A 15,854-nucleotide genomic window follows, 5' to 3' on the forward strand; every position below is an offset into this window, starting at 1 on the left:
CAAGTGACCACTGTGACGCAGCGCCAAGCCCAATAAAAGCCTACTTCTTCAAGTAAGGTACCCGGCAGCTTCGAGTGGTCCGCTTAGCTAAGTGCAATCTGGAGTATTGGCTCCAGAATAACCACGACCTACGCTTTAATGTTCAGGTCTTGCATTCATTTCATAATACTGCATTATGTTGCCCTGGATGTTTCCCCAAGATGTCGTTCCTTAGAATTTCATTCAGTTCACCCCCTCCCCGGCTGATTGCAATTCCGCAGGGCAAAGTTAGCCGCTCGGCGCCAGCTCCTCCAGCTCGCCCGCGTCTCGCGCGGGCCGACCATGTATTTGATGCGCTATCACAAAGGGGTCGCACACGCCGCTGCCAACGGCAGCGCTCTTGTTGACGATGCCCCCCCCCCCAGAAGTCGATGCCCAGCTGCTCCTGCTTCTCGACGAAGGGCTGGACGAGCTGCATGTAGGCCGAAGACGGGTCCGCGTACACCATGCCCTAGTACCCGATGTCCTTGTACAGCCAGATGGACCAGCGGATGCCCGTCTCGACGTAGATAGCGACCTTTTCGCGTACGTAGTAGGGCAAGCCTCTTGTCGTTAACGATCTCTGCCCTCGGCAGCGCCAGTCCTGGTTCTGGTCGCCCAGGGCCAGCGCCACGTAGTGTTGTGCCGAGCACAGATCTCGACGCAGCGGTGGACGAGGACGACGCCCTCCGGTTTGGTCATCGCGTCGGGCTGCAGGGGATCGATGAAGTGACGGTAGTTTTTCAGCGATTGGTAGAATGGAATCAAATGGGTTATATCTTGTGGGCCCGCTTTGATGGCTGCAGCGTCGATGTAGCGCATTTCCGCCCGGGTCTGGTAGATCTCCAGCATCAGGTCGTCCACGCGCTGCAGTCGCCTCTTCGTATCCGAAGACAGGGCTTCCATTTTTGACACCCGAGTCTCGCGATGTCGCTGGTTAAAACACAGGACGCTGGTAAGAACACAGGAGAGTGTTTTGTTTGGTGCAGGCCAACATCAAGTTTCAATGTATGCCGTAGGTACACCGCGAAGCCAAAACATAATTCCCCCCACTCGCGCTCCTGGCTCCCAGGAAAAGGCGTGTCGCGACTAGCTAGGCAGTACGTACTCTTGGCATTGAGACCCCACCTAAATTTACCGACAGCTCCGAGGATCCTCGACAGCAGACCGCATTCGCAAGCATACCTAGGTACTCTTTTGTCGATGGAGAGGGCTGCCGCAGTTCATGTTGCAGCATTGGCATGGCGGCTTGAACGTGTCAAACTGGATTTCGGAAATTTATTAGGGCTCAATGCCATTTCAGTGAATACAGTAACCCCCCTCAAATGCCGTCATACCCAAGCTGTCATCACATGACTCCCTTTTTCCCAGGAGGAACACACGGTCGATTTCATCAAATGTGCGGCCTTGAGCTCCAGCACATAGACCCAACTCCGCGCTACCGAGACCCGCGAAGATGAAGCCAACCTTGCCCGTGAGGTTGCCCTCGTCCCGGATTGACCATGCTGCGTGGCCGTCGCGAGCGCCACGATCGGCGACCGGAGCCCCGTGCTGCTGGTCTCGCCCAGGCGCCCGCCCCCTTCGCCGAACACCCTGATGACGGCGTTGGAAAGAGAGCTGGCCGATGGCGATGCCAAGGTTGACGCCGAGGGTGGCGATCCCCCATAGCACGACGAGGCGAGATTTCGGACGTGACCATCTTAGGCCAGGGTTCAGGTAGAACCCCGAACCGAGCCCCAGGATGAGCTTGGAAACGATAAAGGTCGCGCTGGCTGACGAGGACATCTCGCCCAGGATCTCGCCCGTGGCAAGGTCCAGGCTCACGCATAGCGAGTGCTTCCTGTTGATCCGGCCCGCGAGCCAGGAGCAAACAAAGCAGCCGAACAGCCGCCCGACGCTGCTCACGGTGGTGAAGACGATCTGCCTGTCGGCCGGCAGAACGGCGGCTTGGCCCCTGATTGTACAGCCTAAGTCCCGCCGGAAAGACCCTACCGACAGTGCGGCGCCGTTGATCTGGGCGTCAAACCCTTATCAGTGGAGGTGCCCAGACCACTCCATACAGAGCCCCGAAGCAGTTACATCGACATCCGTCTCTATCCCTTCCGTGCGGAGCGTACTCCCGAGCGTCTCGAGCAGATCCTCGAATGGACCCCCACCTCAGAGATTTCCGGGTTATCTCGATCCGAGACGAACTCGCCTGTCGATATTTGCCTTTCTTCCCCGAGCAGTGGCACATCGATCGGGTCACTAGTAGGGTTAGCTGAGCTGGAGCAACCAGGACTCAACGAGCTACCGGACCGGTTCTTCATGCATGTCCACTGCAAGAATCCGATCCTCGATGAGACGGAGACTCGAAGGCTCGTCAGGGTGGCGTTTATTAAGGGCTGGGACTGGTCGCTCGCCTCCTGCCTCACCCCTGCTGGTACGCGCCCTGAGTTGCATCTCTACCCCCTTGGGCCCCAGCCACGACGTGGCACCCGGCACCTGGGCCAACCGTGACGCGGAGGTCTTCTTCTCCTCGGCGCAGAAGCGAATGGGCCCCGCTGCTTCTGCAGCCGTCCATTGTCGGGACCCAGTGCCTGTTCCTTTCCGGGGTTTACCTCATGTCCGTGTTCAGGCCAGACCAGGCTTGGCGCTACTTCTCCCAGACCCTGGCGGCTTGCCAAGGCGGCTTGCCAAGGCTTCCCCTTCCTGCTGACTAAGAGCGCCCAGAAAGCGCAAGATTTTATCACCAGCCTTAGCGCCGCCGAGGTCTCGGCCGACGACATGCTGGAGCAGGCCGTGTACTGGTCGGCCTGGAAGTCGGAGCGGGAGGTTCGGCAAGAGCTCTCTCCGACGGACTTCCCCACTGGCTCCTGCACTCCGTACCCTACCTTCTTTCCGACGCCACCGCCCTCACGGGTCGGCACGCCGGACGGGTTTACCGATCCAGTCGATCTTCGTGCGCGCGGCTCTTGGCTGTTCTACCTCGCCGAGATCTCTTTGTGGGGACTGAATAGCTGGCTCGGCAGAGAGTAGAGGACGCTGCACGCACAGTATGTTATCATTCCCTCCTCTTTGTGTGATACTATCAACGCCGCTACTACTGCCTTCAGCTGCAACACTAAACATTTCTTACAGGTCTTGGCCGGCATGATACCCGAATACGGGCGCCAAGCACGGCAATGGGCGGACAGCCTGCCCAAGGAGTCGTCGATCGGCCGGGAAACTAGTAGCACCCGAATGGAAGACCGCGAGGAGCACATCTGCCGGGCCCTACTGAGGGGTCACCTCTATGATCTATGGAAGCTGATCTACTGGCCCTTTATGATGGCCGCCATCCAACTTCTCGCTAGGGGCTCCCCCAACACGAGCACTCCCCTTTTGTCCGGGATATTGGCCGTCGCGGACTGAAGACACACGCCCGCCGGCTTCACACCAACCAACCGGTGTTTCTGCACAGGCATCATGGTACATGCTTCATGATGCGGTGTTGTACCCGCAGCACGCTGGTCCTGGGCATGGCGGCGAGACACGGAGCCTTGATGTTGTTGGAGTGGCTGGAAGCCGCCACCATGACAACAGGGATGCTGAGCTACTGGTCTGTTGAAGTCCCCTGCGCTGAAATGTGTTTGTAGAGAGCCAAGAGAAACTGTAGTTCAGACCTGCAGTGGACCTTGGCGGAGGCGTATGCCGATACCTTGCACCTCTGTAAGAACTCAAACTAAAAGACGAGTGATCAACCCTACATCACATTCCCCATCCCTGCTTTCTCACATAACAAGCCGGCATGTGCGCGGTCAAGCCGAAATACGCCTCGTACTGCATCTGTTGCTCCGATTCCACCTGGCGGAACTCGTAGCTGCGTATCAGCGTCGCGCAGATCTTGGACAACTCGATCCGGCCCAGGTTCTGGCCAGGGCAGGACCCGTACCCCAGACTGAACGGGATGAAGTGCTTCTCGAGCCGAGCCACGTCCTCTCCGAACCAGCGGTCTGGGTTGAATTCTCTTGCGTCCTCGCCCCTGTTGAACAGGTTACTTAGGTTCCGGCTAGTCTCGGTGCCTACTGGAAGCAACACTAATGCTGAAAAGGCGGAGAGCTGAAACTCACCAAATCTCCTTCGAAAGATGTATGACCCAAGGGTGAACAGAGAGGGTCGTGCCCTCCGGAAACGTCTGCTCTCCAATCGTGATGCCACCTTTGGGGGCCACGCGCGGGAATCCCACTATTGACACGAATCAGTAGTGCGAAACTCTTCGACAAGCAACGAATAATACGTACTCGTCACCGGCCCAAACAAGCGCAGCGACTCTTTGATACAAGCCTGCAAGAACCGCAACCCCTGGGCATCCGCGTACGAGATGACGCGGTCCTCGAGTCCCGCAGCCGCAATCTCCGCCTGCACACGCGCCCGGAACTCCGGGTGCCGCAGGAGGTAGTACAGGAACGCCTGGATGGTGGCGGCCACGGTGTCGGTCGCGGCCGAGATGGCGTTGAACGCCGCCGAGTCGATCTCGTGGCGCTGCATGCGGCCTGGATTCTCGCGGAGCATGCGGAACCAGTGCGCCGACACATCGTAGCGGCCGTCCGGGTTCTTCTGGCGGTCTTCGAGCGCTTTCTTGGCCGTGCTGAGGGTATGGCCCCAAGGGACGCTGTCGCCAACGGCTCATCGTTAGTATGCAGAAGACAACGTACCTTGACTGGTCGGGTCATAGGGGAGGAGGCAGCAGCAAAATGCAATGACTTACATGCCGAGCCAGGTAACAACCGGGTTCGCCAAGAGCAGGACGTGCACCCAGCGGAAGAACCCCATAACCGACACGTATGCGATCTGGACCTCGGCGTTCGCCAGGGAGCCGGCGATGTCGGCACCCTTCTTCAGGAATCCGAAGGGACGGGAAAAGAGGACATCCCCCACGATGTCGTTGGTGGCGAACCGTAAGTAGTCGCCCAGCTTGATCGGATCTCCGCTCTCGACGAAGCGGTCCAACCAGTCTCAGGAGCATAGCGATATTGGCGTCGATAGCCTGCTCGGCTTGCAGTAGGTTGCTCATGGTGTAACCGGGAGCGATATGCCTCGTGAGCTCCATTTTGGCCTTGGGGTTGGTCTCGGCGAATGTGTTGAAGAACCTCCCATCCTGCATTAACTCATCAGTATCTGGATAGGATCGAGGTAGCCTCCAGTCGGGATGGAGTGTGAGGAGACCTACGGGAAAGGTAGCGATCTTATACCACTCCGCCTTGTGGAGCGTAGCCAGCAGTATCTTTCTCAGGCCATCTGGATGGCCGACGCTGACTTCGTTGGGGGCGATGCGGACGAAATGACCTAAGTCAACACTGAGTCAACTAAGTAGTTTTGAGTAAGACGGGTTGAGCGTCTATACCATATCGATCATGAGCGGCCACAATGTCCAAGTTGATTTTCCCCTTGAGCAGCCGCCGCACATACCAGTAGCGCGTGGCGGCGGCGAGACCCGGGCCCGGTATGTGACGGAGAGGGGAGAGAAGGAGTCGGAACATCACCACGAAGGTGCAGAGAGCGAGGAGGCCCGCGAGGACCGTCGCAATCACTGCAGCCATGTTACATATGCAGTGAAACGGTGCAAGATGCCAACACCGGCTGTGATGTTTGATAACACAACATTGTCATAATGGCGAAGAAGCAGTTGGTTTTATTGACGTCTTGTACCCCGACACCTGGCGGACGATACATGGCCTTCTTATACGAAACGGACAGGTACGATCGACATCGCGCCAATCAGCGAGCTGACACAGCATGTCAGATACACCAATCGTGAACTTTACAGTGGGCTCAAGTGGGTAAACCTTTTCCAGATTACCAATGGCACCAAACACGAACTTGTTCGGCCATGCACGATGAATGCTGCTGCTGATAAGTCTTCTGGGCCGTTTGCGGGCCTGGGTGGACTTGGGAATGTCAAACTTTCCGGATCCCGTCTACGCAGCGCCGTAGAAGTGCCAGTGAACTTTGGAATAACAATCGAAATCAACGTTCAAGAACTTTGCAACAGTTCAGTTTTTCAACGGCTATTCCAGCGTTGATTCCATGGTAAGTACACATTAAAGGCTTTGGCGGGCGTTTATTCCAGTACATATTGTGTTCGCTCGAGGTTATTTAGCAGGAGTAATTAATAAACAGGAAGCCACTAATGCTACCTTCAGCGCTATTCCACGCGTACTCGCCGCTAAATGTCCTCATCATCCTCATCATCCGCATCATCCACATCGTCCTCATCATCTACCTCAACACCCGGACTTAGGCCCAGGGTAAACCAGGAGTCGAGTAGCTGATGGTCGAGGCAACGTTGCATCCAAATCTTCTTCAACTGGGAATCGTCGTGCTTGTTCTCCTCGTAATCGGCATCGGCATCATTCAGCCATGCCGGCTTCAAATGGTCGGCCTGTTCCTTGGTGACTGTCACCTGAAGCGCCCAGTCAGGCGTCCAGTACATACGCAGCTTCTTGGCCGTCAGTATCTCGATAAGACCGGCCGCCAATGTCTGCCTGGCTGTTTCCACCAACTCGGCGCTGGCGTCATCGTAGTTGCGGCTGCGGAGGCGAAGAAACCCTGCAACAGAGCCTTTTAAGTCCGGGTGTTGACTCTTGACGGTGTAGATGATGGCACCAAGCATTTTACCGATTTGGCTCCTCCCAATTTTACTTACCTCCGCTAACCAGGAATTGGTTGCCTCCCATTCGGCTTCTCGCTTCTTCTGCCAATCAGAGAGATACCCTCGGTAATAGGCTTTGACACCCCCGTATACTCGCTGAGCCTCCCAGATACCCCAAGGGCCAACTGGCTCTTTCCAGCCAAATTTGGCGCCCGTGAGGTCGACAACCACGTCCTCGCCGGAATGGAGCGTCACTCGTAGCGCAAAGTGGGGATTGGACATACAGCTTGTCATAGACCCCGATTGCAACACAACAATCGGTCGATGTGCGTTGCGGGTATATATCTCAACTTCCTCGACCCACCTGCAGATTGGGTCTAAAAAGAAATTGAGGATGCACGCGAAAGTGCCGAACACCTCGGTGTCCAGTTGCATGGCCTGGACCGTCTCAAAGTCTTCGTCCGCTGGCGTTAATAACTTGCGAGGAAACCGGCGAATCATCTGGCGACCCTTGGAGGCGTTCTCCCGATGGTTGCCAATCGTGGTGTACAGGACGCCGTCCCGACTCGTGACCTGCTCAATGCAGTCGCTGTAGTGCAAGTCCTTGAACATGAGGAAGAGGCTGCGAAGCAGAATGGCTGCACGCCCAATGACCCTGCGCGAATCGCATGGTGCTTTATGCTGCTGCCGGTGAGCAGCCTGACATTCCTTGCTGCAATAAACTGTCTTGAAGATGAAGTGATCCGAGTCAAGCGCTAGCCGGCAGCCAGTGCAAGCACGTCCGCCACTGGCACCACAAGCGGCATACGCTTGCGAGTTCGCCAGCTGGGAGTGAAGGAAAGCCAAGGAAGAACTGTCGTGGCTAGCATCTGTAGTTGGTGAGCAGAGAAGACCCGGGTCCTTGCGGCCTTGGCCTATCCACTTGTAATACTGCAACTGCTTGGACTTGGCCGAGCCATCGTCGGGTATCTCCGTCTTGCTGAGGCTGAGTTCCAGGATCTTCTGGCGAAAGAGCAGCAGGTTGAAGCTTCGCCCATCCCCAAGAGCGTATTGTATCGATTGCTTGATGAATTCATGGTCCGCATCGACAGGATCAGCCGAGGCGAAGTCAGCCACAGCTTGAGGTAGGCCTGCAAACTGGTCGGCGTCACGCTTCTCATATGTCTTGCTGTCGGTGTTCTGGATTTGGCGACGAAGTTTCTCAGCGGATTCGGGGTCGGGGAAAGTCTGAAACAACTTCTCTACAGCGTCCATGGTGCAAGATGATAAAGTAGAGAAGCAAAGAAAAAGTGTTTTGTTAAAGTATAAAAGGGATTGCTGACGATGCGGTGGGAAAGAAGATGCAGAGATCAAGATGGTTGGCTGAGAGAAACTGGTGTAGAGCTGCCAGAGATGCGCGGTTGCAAAGATGATAGGGAAGGGGAATTTTCACCGTATCCTCGCCTTCCCGTCACTTGGACCAAGACTGACATTATAGGTGACGTAATTTGAGAAGAAGCCAACCTTTAAATGCGCCTGCCTGAATTTGAAGATGATGATATGCACCTTGCTCCTTCCCAATACACTTATCTAGAATGGATTCGAGAGCCAGGAACCTGAGTTTTCTTCAACGGGCAAGACATAATTGGGAAGGTACGTCTAGCCCAATAGATTTGTATGTACCTACCCACATGCAATTACATGGAACACAGTACCGTACCCGTAACCTACTTCAGTTGCCTCCATTTCATCTGACTGTGCCAACTTATGGCGTGTACTCATCCAGTGACGAACCTCACTGCTTCGGCCAATTCTTGTTGAAAGTAATGGCGCTCCCATTCACCCCTGCCGCAATGCGCGCATCCGCCAGGAACACGCAGTACCTCGCCACGTCCGCCGTATCGGCCACGCTCTCGCCGTCCGCCGTCGCCGCCGACGACCGCGCGTACGCCGCTTGGTTGAACCCGCCCAGCACCGCGAGCCCCTCGCCGATGTTGGTCTGCATGGCCCCGATCATGAGCGCCACCGCGTAGATGCCCGCGTCCCCGTAGAAGCCCGCCGTGCTCTTGACCAGGGCCGCGACGCCGTGCTTCGAGACCGTGTAGGCGGCGCCCGACTGCGTGCCCATCGTCGACGCGTTGCTGCCGATCTGGATGACCAGGCCCCGGAACTTGTTGTCGGACGATGTCTTGGTCGGCGGTGGCTGCGCTTGGAAGGCGCGCACGGCGGCTTTCATGCACAGGAACGAGCCCGTCAGGTTGACGCCGAGCACCCGGTCCCAGTTGGCCTTGGACAGGTCGCCGACGGGGTCGAAGCCGTCCATCATGCCCGCGTTGTTGACGAGGATGTCGAGGCGGCCGAACCGCGCGACCGTCTCGGCGACTAGATGGTCCACGGCCTCTTCCGAGGTGATGTCCGTCGTCAGCGCCAGGAAGCGGCCCGTCCCTTCGAACTGCGCGCGCGTCTCGGCCAAGCGCGCCTCGTGGATGTCGCAGATGGCCACGTTGGCGCCCGCGTCGAGGTACGCCGCCGCGATGGCCTTGCCCAGGCCGCCGGCGGCGCCGGTCACGAGGACGGTGGTGTTTTGCAGGGACTGTGAGGCCATGGTTTGATGATGATTTGCCTAGATTATGGTATCTACGGGACAGTGGAGGACGCAAATGGTTTGAGGATGTGTTGGGGTTCGGGGAGAGGTCAGCTTTGTGAAACTCTTATCCCGGGATGGCCGAAGGTTCTTTCTAAGGCAGGATGTCGTAAGCACCGGGGATTGGGGGCGTCTTACCTTTCCCATGTCTCCGAAACGGCGTGTTAACGTCAGCCCGTTACCCGAAAGAGGCAGGTCTTACTCTGTGCCTTATCTTTTTGGATTCAGCTCAAAGAATGCAGTGTATGTCTGTCGCACGCAAAAGTGCAACTCCACCATATGCGTGCACTACAGTTGTACATACACTCCGTGCATCAATGCCAATACCTTAGGTAATTGTCATTGTTCTGATTCGGCAACGAATTTTGTAGTACGACTACTGCCATGTGGCTGCGGTTGACTTCATAGCATGCAGTGGGCTTGACCGTTTCGATATCGGTTCCCACTTAAAGCGCCAGGGCCCCAGTCAGTCCAATTAGGGGAAGTAGCCAGGTTGGGGTAAGGAACGGCTTTAATTAGCCAATAACTAGCTTCTTCTTACTTGCGCTTCCACACCACCAAAATATGGGACAAGCAGAGGATGAGTTATTGATTCTTACCAAAGCTTAATCAATGAATGTTTCGGTCCTCCCGGCGTCATCCCGGTTTGACACCATTACATGCAGCTGTGCCGAGGCGGGATAAATGTAAGACCGACCGTAAGCAGCACGCATCCCTCCCAAAGCAGTGTGGGCGGGTAATCACAGTCAGCGGGCAGTGATCCTACGGGTTTTCGGGGGTGTTTTAACCTCCCCCTCCGCCCGAAAGCATTTCCCTTTGGTGTCATCGCTCTCCATACCGACTACTTACTTAAATAAGCAATCATGCCGCCAGCAGCGGTGCCCTCATCCGAGGCCTGGCCCTTGAAGGCTTGGCGCCGGCAAGGCAAGGCGAAATTGGCGCCGCCCACCCCAGCAGCATACGAGGGCAAGACGGTTCTGCTTATCGGGGCCACGGGCGTCATCCTCTCGGATGCCGCGCGCATTCTCGCCAGCCTCAAGATTGCGACGCTCATCTTGGGCGTCCGCAATGTCAAGAAAGGAGAAGTTCTGGCAGATACGCTGAGGCCGAAACATGCCGACGTCGAGATCAAAACGTGGGAAGTGGACCTCTTCTCATTCGAGAGCGTGAAGAGATTCGTGGCAACCATCAACGAATATGGCCGCATCGATGCCATCGTCATGGGGTCGGCCATCATCAACAAGGATACCAAGTTGACAAAGGACGGCTGGGAAGAAAGTAAGTAAACTCCAACCAACTACCCGTCCTCCCTTGAACTTTAGTCGCAGAATCACTGATCAGATCACATGATTCACCATCAGCCCTGCAGCTAGTACACTTATCCGCAGCCCTGCTAATCGTGCTCATCCTGCCCAAACTCCTCGCCGCCAACGCGGACAACGATGAGACGGCAGGAGGCTCGCCGCCGGTCGTGTTGAGCAGCGTCAGCAGCCTGTCGATCCGGTCGAACGCGCCCTTCATCAAGCTGCCCGCGACGGCCAAGGAGTCGTACCTGGCGCAGCTCAACCGCGTCGACACGAGCGATGCCGACAAGCGCAACCAGTACGGCTTCGCCAAGATCGTGCACACGTGCTGGCTCCGGGACCTCTGCGCGCGCCTGCCATCCCCGGAGATTGCCAACAAAAAGATCCAGATCCACTCGGTCGACCCGGGCGTCTGCCCCTCGCCGCTCAGCAAGTTCAGCATCTTCTCCAAGATGTTCCTGCTGTGGGTCGGTCGGCCCGTCGAGATGAGCGCGCGCGCCGTCGTTAACTCGTGTTTGCCCATTCCTGGGTCGCATGGGAAGCTTTTGCTGGACTACGACGTCGTACCGTGAGTTTGCACTCCCCTCGCCTTCACAATTGAATTGACGGTTAAGTATCGAGACACAAAAACAGCTAGCTGACCAATGTGAGTCCACAGGTACCCCGAGTACATGGATCGGTAAGTTTTGTGGGGTTGACCTTACGGCCCGCCAACCATATATATTGTCAGTTTGTACTAAGCTAACCGTTGATTTTGTCCAGGGAACTCGGGTTGGAGCTCCGAAGGCGGGTGTGGAGTGAAACCAAGCAGGTTCTGATCGATACCTTCCCTGAGACGGAACCTTTCTTCGCGAGTCTGTCAGAACCGGCCGTTTCACCAAAGTAGGACTTACTTGCCTTACAGGGACCACTTTGCACTATGTTTAATGCTTGCAAGTTGCTATCTGTTGAAAGCTTGTACGACCGAGCTTTTAGGGCTGGTCTCGGCATTCTTTCTGTCGACCCAAGCCAAAATGCTGGGCTACTAAGGTGTAAGGAGCCCCGAGAAGGACGTAAACTAATCTTGGGAACCTTGGTTCCTGAGCTTTGCCCTTCGGTCCTTATGGGTCAAATCGCGGTCCATGAGATGGCATTCGGGGCTCTTATTTAGATACAAGCTGGGAAAAAGACTGTCAAATGCCTTTGGTCTTTTCGACTTATAGATTATAGATATGATAGAGAACCAGGACAATTATACAAGTGGTTCATCTACTTTGACTTCGGCCTCCTTAACAGTTCTGTCAACCCTTCCGGGTTCCGGGAGCTAAATATAGGTTCCTGGGGCCTTGCTCGGATACGGGATCGGATGGGGCACCCGGTATGGTCAAAGCCGAGAGGTGTGTTTCATGAGTTGCCACGGGCTGTTGGCCAAGACTCTCTAACGGATGTTCATCGCTGCATGTGCTTGATATGCTTTAAATCTTGGCTGAAATCTCCAGTAGCCACACACGGCAATATAAGAAGGGCGTGAAGAGAGAAAGAAAGAAAACGGCCATGATAACTTTGAACCATGAAGGCATCATGCGATAGTTGGGATGATTAGGGGTCACCTAGTAAACCTGTATCCGAGAAGCTGCAATCGCCGGATCGAACCTCAGTCGATGGAGTGTATGGCGAAGGGGCAGGGCCCTATGATGTCTTGAAATTCGTTGCTATGGTGGGACTGCCTCGTATTGTGAGTCCGAGAAGCGGTCTGGTCCCCTTTTTTCCCCTGACCGGGCTCCATGGCTGTGCAAGTGGGTTCGGGGGGAATAGCCGTTCCGATCGGTAAATCTCCATATAGCTAACAGAATGTCAGTACCACGCGAGATTTGTATCACAGGAGTATTCGGCACATGGGGTAGATATATGACTATAAAGCAAAAGGCTTGCGCCTCTATCCCGAAATCTGAATCACCATCATCAGCACACATCCTCTTACAGATCGAAAATAAACACACGCTCGCTCTCTCTCGCCATACCAGCCACTCACTCACTTTCCCTCGCTGTATAGGCATCTATCGGTACTTGCATCCCTTCCAGCATGAAGTTCCTATCAATGCCCACAGCCGCTGGTGCCATAGCCCCAGCGGTCGCCCTGCCTACCACCCAGCCTCGAGAGACCTGCACCAACCCGGCCAAGAGGGTCGAGTGGCGTCAATTGAGCGCTGCAGACCAACAGAGCTTCATCAATGCCGTCTTGTGCCTCAAAACGAAGCCTTCCAAGATGGGTCTCAACACCACCCTCTATGATGACTTCCCCTATGTGCACTTCAACTACAACACCTACAGTCAGTCTACACTGACTGCACTCCTAAATATCGAAACCCCCGTGTGAGAGTTGCTGACACCTGTGCCGTGTAGTTCACGGAAGCGCGCCCTTCCTCCCGTGGAACAGGTATTTCGTCCATGTCTACAACAACGCCCTCCGCGAAGGCGGTTACGAAGGACCCGGCACATGCGTAGATCCCTCACAGCATCTCCATCTACGTTCATCATCATCCTCCCTCCCGAATTACTGACCCTGTCCCCATCAGATACTAGGACTGGACCCAAGACACCGCCGGCCTCTGTCTCTCCGCCGAATTTGCTGTCTACCACACGGCGCTCGAAGGTGGACCGCACGGGGCGATCCACGCCTGCCTCGGAGGAGAGATGAACCCAGGAGAGATGAACCCCACCACCTCCCCAACGGTCTGTAGCCTGTCACTTTTTCTCCGCTAACTTGCAGCATTGACATGTGCCTGAGTTTCTCTTACTGACAAGAACCACAGATCCCCTGTTATTTTTGCATCACGGTGAGATCGACCACCTCTGGTGGCAATGGAAGCAGATGGACTCCACGAGGCTGGAAGATTACAATGGAAAGGCCTCGCACCTCCACTAGGCCGATGCCAGGGAGGTTACCCTCGATGATATCCTGCCTGTGAACGGCCTAGGGGAAGATCTCACGGTCCGCGGGGTCATGGACACCATCCACGGTGAACTGTGTTACACATATTAATGCCAAGCACCGCATTGGAAATTCAAAGCTTCTTCTGTTGTAGATTAATTGTAGGCCCCTACCATGCATGGAACACCGTGCCCATCACGGGCTATGAAACAATTGAACATATAGAGATACATATATACAGAGTACATAAAATAGAGCTTAAAGCGAGCAGATGCTGTTCTGGAGGCTGGAGTCTGGAGTTAATAATCACTGGGTCCCCCTTTCCGATGGCACGTCAGCGAGAGGCTAGAATTGGGTGGTGGTTGTTTTCGTGTACTTGGTACTACTGCTCTACCTGGGTAAATGCCTGCCAAACATCATACCTGGAACTGTAAATAATATGTTCTAATCCCCTAGCCACAACACAAGTCGTCTTCGACATCGTTGTATATAGTGCATCCTTGTGGGCTTAACCAAAGAAAAGAGCCACTTGCCTCAGTTTATAGTTGAATGTACCTAGTTGAGACAGGGTACTGTGGCGATCATAAAAGGTTCGGTTGCGGTCTCGCGTCTGCTGACGTGAAGAGTTAATCAATAAACATGGTCTGATACCTAATTGGCCCCTGATTGGACGCGTGATGTTTTCTTGTCCGATGATTGGACTTTCGCTATCTCACTTCGTAATTGAGCCATCACGGTAAGATTCGCCCGACCGTTGTAGTGGTGGCTTGAGTGTACGCCTTCTGACTTCACACTGCAGGACGATTTGCTAAAGTGTCAATAGTAACGGGGGCCACCTTGCAGGGCGTTGCAATATTACTCGAATGCATTAATTGAACCCCTATCCAACCTGCAGGGAGCCTCGGAGTTGTTTGCCTTATGCACTAATCTGAAAATTGTACCGGTAGTTGCGATTAAATCGTTTATATAAAACCAGTAGTCAACCGTCCACTGGCGAGTATTTTATTACTAGTGATCTATATAGTTATAATCTGTCATCACACATTGGATCATTCCTTTTTACGCATATTCCTTTTGGTTGCTCTGATAGCGGTATAAATACGTACTGAAAGATATTGGCTATGACACTAATATTTAACACCAGGCGGGACTCTTGGGGATTGGAAGGATTTCAGCTCGGTATCAACGAGATTGCCGCCTCTCTCTCGGTTGGGAAAAGCTGCGGCTCCATCTTTACGCGCCGCGAGTACAGCACGCTTTTCGACGTCGTCCAGGACAAGTACAAGATCTTCATCCGGAGCTGCCGCCCTGACTGGCCAGCGTCCAGTTCGCGCGGTCCTGCGACATCCTCGGCGAGTCGAAGGAGGATATCGTGAATCTGTTAAACCTGCTGGTCATCGGCGGGCTAGCCAGCGTGGTCGTGAACTCCACTGAGAAGCCGGATCTTCCCTATGCGTTTAAGCCGCATATAGCGACGTTCGTCTCATCCTGCATCGACGCCGATTGCTCTTCAGATGTCGCCAATAGAGCTCGCCGTTGAGGAGAGGGTAGATTATCTTTGTATGAGCCCAGGCGGGATGCCCTTCCAAGGTGCAGTCTGTAAGTGAACTTATCTACCTATGAAGCCACCCTCCGGTAAGCCAACCCAATACTTACCGTCTCATGCTTTCAGATGCGGACGAAGGCTTGGAGGAGTGCTTTGCAGTGTCATACTAATGTCGAGCGCGGATCTTGGCCAACCTCTTACCACTCATCCATCGATCGCCCAAGCCCCGGGTCCTTTCTACCCTTAATGGTACCAAAGAGAAGAGGATCAACGACCAGGACATTGGGCTGGAGAAGAAGTGGGGTATCGTCTCCGTGGTTGACCATACTACCATCTGTACTAGTCTGGCGTTCGACTATCTCTCGGCAAACGAGACCCTCAAGAAAACTGCCTTCATCCATGCGACTCCGGGCTTTGTCAATACTGGCACTCCTCGGACGATCTATCCTTCCATGAAAGATGGGATCTTCTGATGGGCCGTGACCTCGGCCTTCCAGGTCATCTCCGGCTGGATCATCGTGTACTTCGGCAAGTCCTTGTCTGAATCTGGAGAGCGACATGCCTATCTCTTGTCGACCGAATCCATCTCACCTGGTTCGTCGCGTACTAATAAGGAGAATGACGTGGTCCCTGACAATGAGGTGCTGAAGTACTATCACGAGCGAAACCAAGGCGAGACCATCTGGAACCATACAGCGCAGGTAAGGGAGGCTGCTCTTGGTCGATCGTAATCAACTTGAGCACACGGAGACCATTCTACGGGGTTATCAACGGCTTTAAACGAAACCATCGAGGTGTATACGCATCGTTGTTAGTTTTCTTAGCATGCGTAATAGGTC

General features: G+C 54.8%; 10 protein-coding genes across 10 annotated transcripts; 5 read left to right on the forward strand and 5 right to left on the reverse strand.

Annotated features, from left to right (window-relative positions):
• Positions 1 to 267: 267 nt before the first annotated feature.
• On the reverse strand, positions 268 to 487 carry PG994_012582 (glycoside hydrolase; the record flags this gene model as incomplete). The annotated part of the gene is made up of 2 exons (XM_066863991.1): positions 268 to 335; positions 358 to 487. 2 exons carry the CDS (start codon positions 485 to 487, stop codon positions 268 to 270), a joined length of 198 nt encoding a protein of 65 aa, XP_066710139.1.
• A 104-nt stretch (positions 488 to 591) lies between these two features.
• On the reverse strand, positions 592 to 924 carry PG994_012583 (uncharacterized protein; the record flags this gene model as incomplete). The annotated part of the gene is made up of 1 exon (XM_066863992.1): positions 592 to 924. One exon carries the CDS (start codon positions 922 to 924, stop codon positions 592 to 594), a length of 333 nt encoding a protein of 110 aa, XP_066710140.1.
• An 835-nt stretch (positions 925 to 1,759) lies between these two features.
• Positions 1,760 to 3,411, forward strand: PG994_012584 (uncharacterized protein; the record flags this gene model as incomplete). The annotated part of the gene is made up of 5 exons (XM_066863993.1): positions 1,760 to 2,058; positions 2,094 to 2,440; positions 2,482 to 2,623; positions 2,667 to 2,949; positions 3,139 to 3,411. The coding sequence occupies 5 exons, from the start codon at positions 1,760 to 1,762 to the stop codon at positions 3,409 to 3,411; spliced, it is 1,344 nt and encodes a 447-aa protein (XP_066710141.1).
• A 336-nt stretch (positions 3,412 to 3,747) lies between these two features.
• PG994_012585 (uncharacterized protein) lies at positions 3,748 to 5,579 on the reverse strand (the record flags this gene model as incomplete). Its single annotated transcript, XM_066863994.1, has 5 exons — positions 3,748 to 4,021; positions 4,110 to 4,224; positions 4,281 to 4,664; positions 4,744 to 5,336; positions 5,449 to 5,579. 5 exons carry the CDS (start codon positions 5,577 to 5,579, stop codon positions 3,748 to 3,750), a joined length of 1,497 nt encoding a protein of 498 aa, XP_066710142.1.
• A 626-nt stretch (positions 5,580 to 6,205) lies between these two features.
• Positions 6,206 to 7,885, reverse strand: PG994_012586 (uncharacterized protein; the record flags this gene model as incomplete). The annotated part of the gene is made up of 1 exon (XM_066863995.1): positions 6,206 to 7,885. One exon carries the CDS (start codon positions 7,883 to 7,885, stop codon positions 6,206 to 6,208), a length of 1,680 nt encoding a protein of 559 aa, XP_066710143.1.
• A 520-nt stretch (positions 7,886 to 8,405) lies between these two features.
• PG994_012587 (short chain dehydrogenase) lies at positions 8,406 to 9,215 on the reverse strand (the record flags this gene model as incomplete). Its single annotated transcript, XM_066863996.1, has 1 exon — positions 8,406 to 9,215. The coding sequence occupies one exon, from the start codon at positions 9,213 to 9,215 to the stop codon at positions 8,406 to 8,408; it is 810 nt and encodes a 269-aa protein (XP_066710144.1).
• Positions 9,216 to 10,117: 902 nt separating this feature from the next.
• Positions 10,118 to 11,444, forward strand: PG994_012588 (short-chain dehydrogenase/reductase family protein; the record flags this gene model as incomplete). The annotated part of the gene is made up of 4 exons (XM_066863997.1): positions 10,118 to 10,532; positions 10,643 to 11,126; positions 11,217 to 11,237; positions 11,321 to 11,444. 4 exons carry the CDS (start codon positions 10,118 to 10,120, stop codon positions 11,442 to 11,444), a joined length of 1,044 nt encoding a protein of 347 aa, XP_066710145.1.
• A 1,176-nt stretch (positions 11,445 to 12,620) lies between these two features.
• PG994_012589 (Di-copper centre-containing protein) lies at positions 12,621 to 13,580 on the forward strand (the record flags this gene model as incomplete). The annotated part of the gene is made up of 4 exons (XM_066863998.1): positions 12,621 to 12,867; positions 12,941 to 13,038; positions 13,121 to 13,270; positions 13,464 to 13,580. 4 exons carry the CDS (start codon positions 12,621 to 12,623, stop codon positions 13,578 to 13,580), a joined length of 612 nt encoding a protein of 203 aa, XP_066710146.1.
• A 1,010-nt stretch (positions 13,581 to 14,590) lies between these two features.
• PG994_012590 (uncharacterized protein) lies at positions 14,591 to 15,009 on the forward strand (the record flags this gene model as incomplete). Its single annotated transcript, XM_066863999.1, has 2 exons — positions 14,591 to 14,748; positions 14,790 to 15,009. 2 exons carry the CDS (start codon positions 14,591 to 14,593, stop codon positions 15,007 to 15,009), a joined length of 378 nt encoding a protein of 125 aa, XP_066710147.1.
• A 37-nt stretch (positions 15,010 to 15,046) lies between these two features.
• PG994_012591 (uncharacterized protein) lies at positions 15,047 to 15,746 on the forward strand (the record flags this gene model as incomplete). Its single annotated transcript, XM_066864000.1, has 3 exons — positions 15,047 to 15,068; positions 15,193 to 15,431; positions 15,513 to 15,746. The coding sequence occupies 3 exons, from the start codon at positions 15,047 to 15,049 to the stop codon at positions 15,744 to 15,746; spliced, it is 495 nt and encodes a 164-aa protein (XP_066710148.1).
• Positions 15,747 to 15,854: the final 108 nt, after the last annotated feature.

The sequence above is a fragment of the Apiospora phragmitis genome, assembly GCF_038363925.1.
Source record: "Apiospora phragmitis strain CBS 135458 chromosome Unknown utg000010l:1.0-9815664.0:9184709.0-9829525.0, whole genome shotgun sequence".
Taxonomy (NCBI): Eukaryota; Fungi; Ascomycota; class Sordariomycetes; order Amphisphaeriales; family Apiosporaceae; genus Apiospora; species Apiospora phragmitis.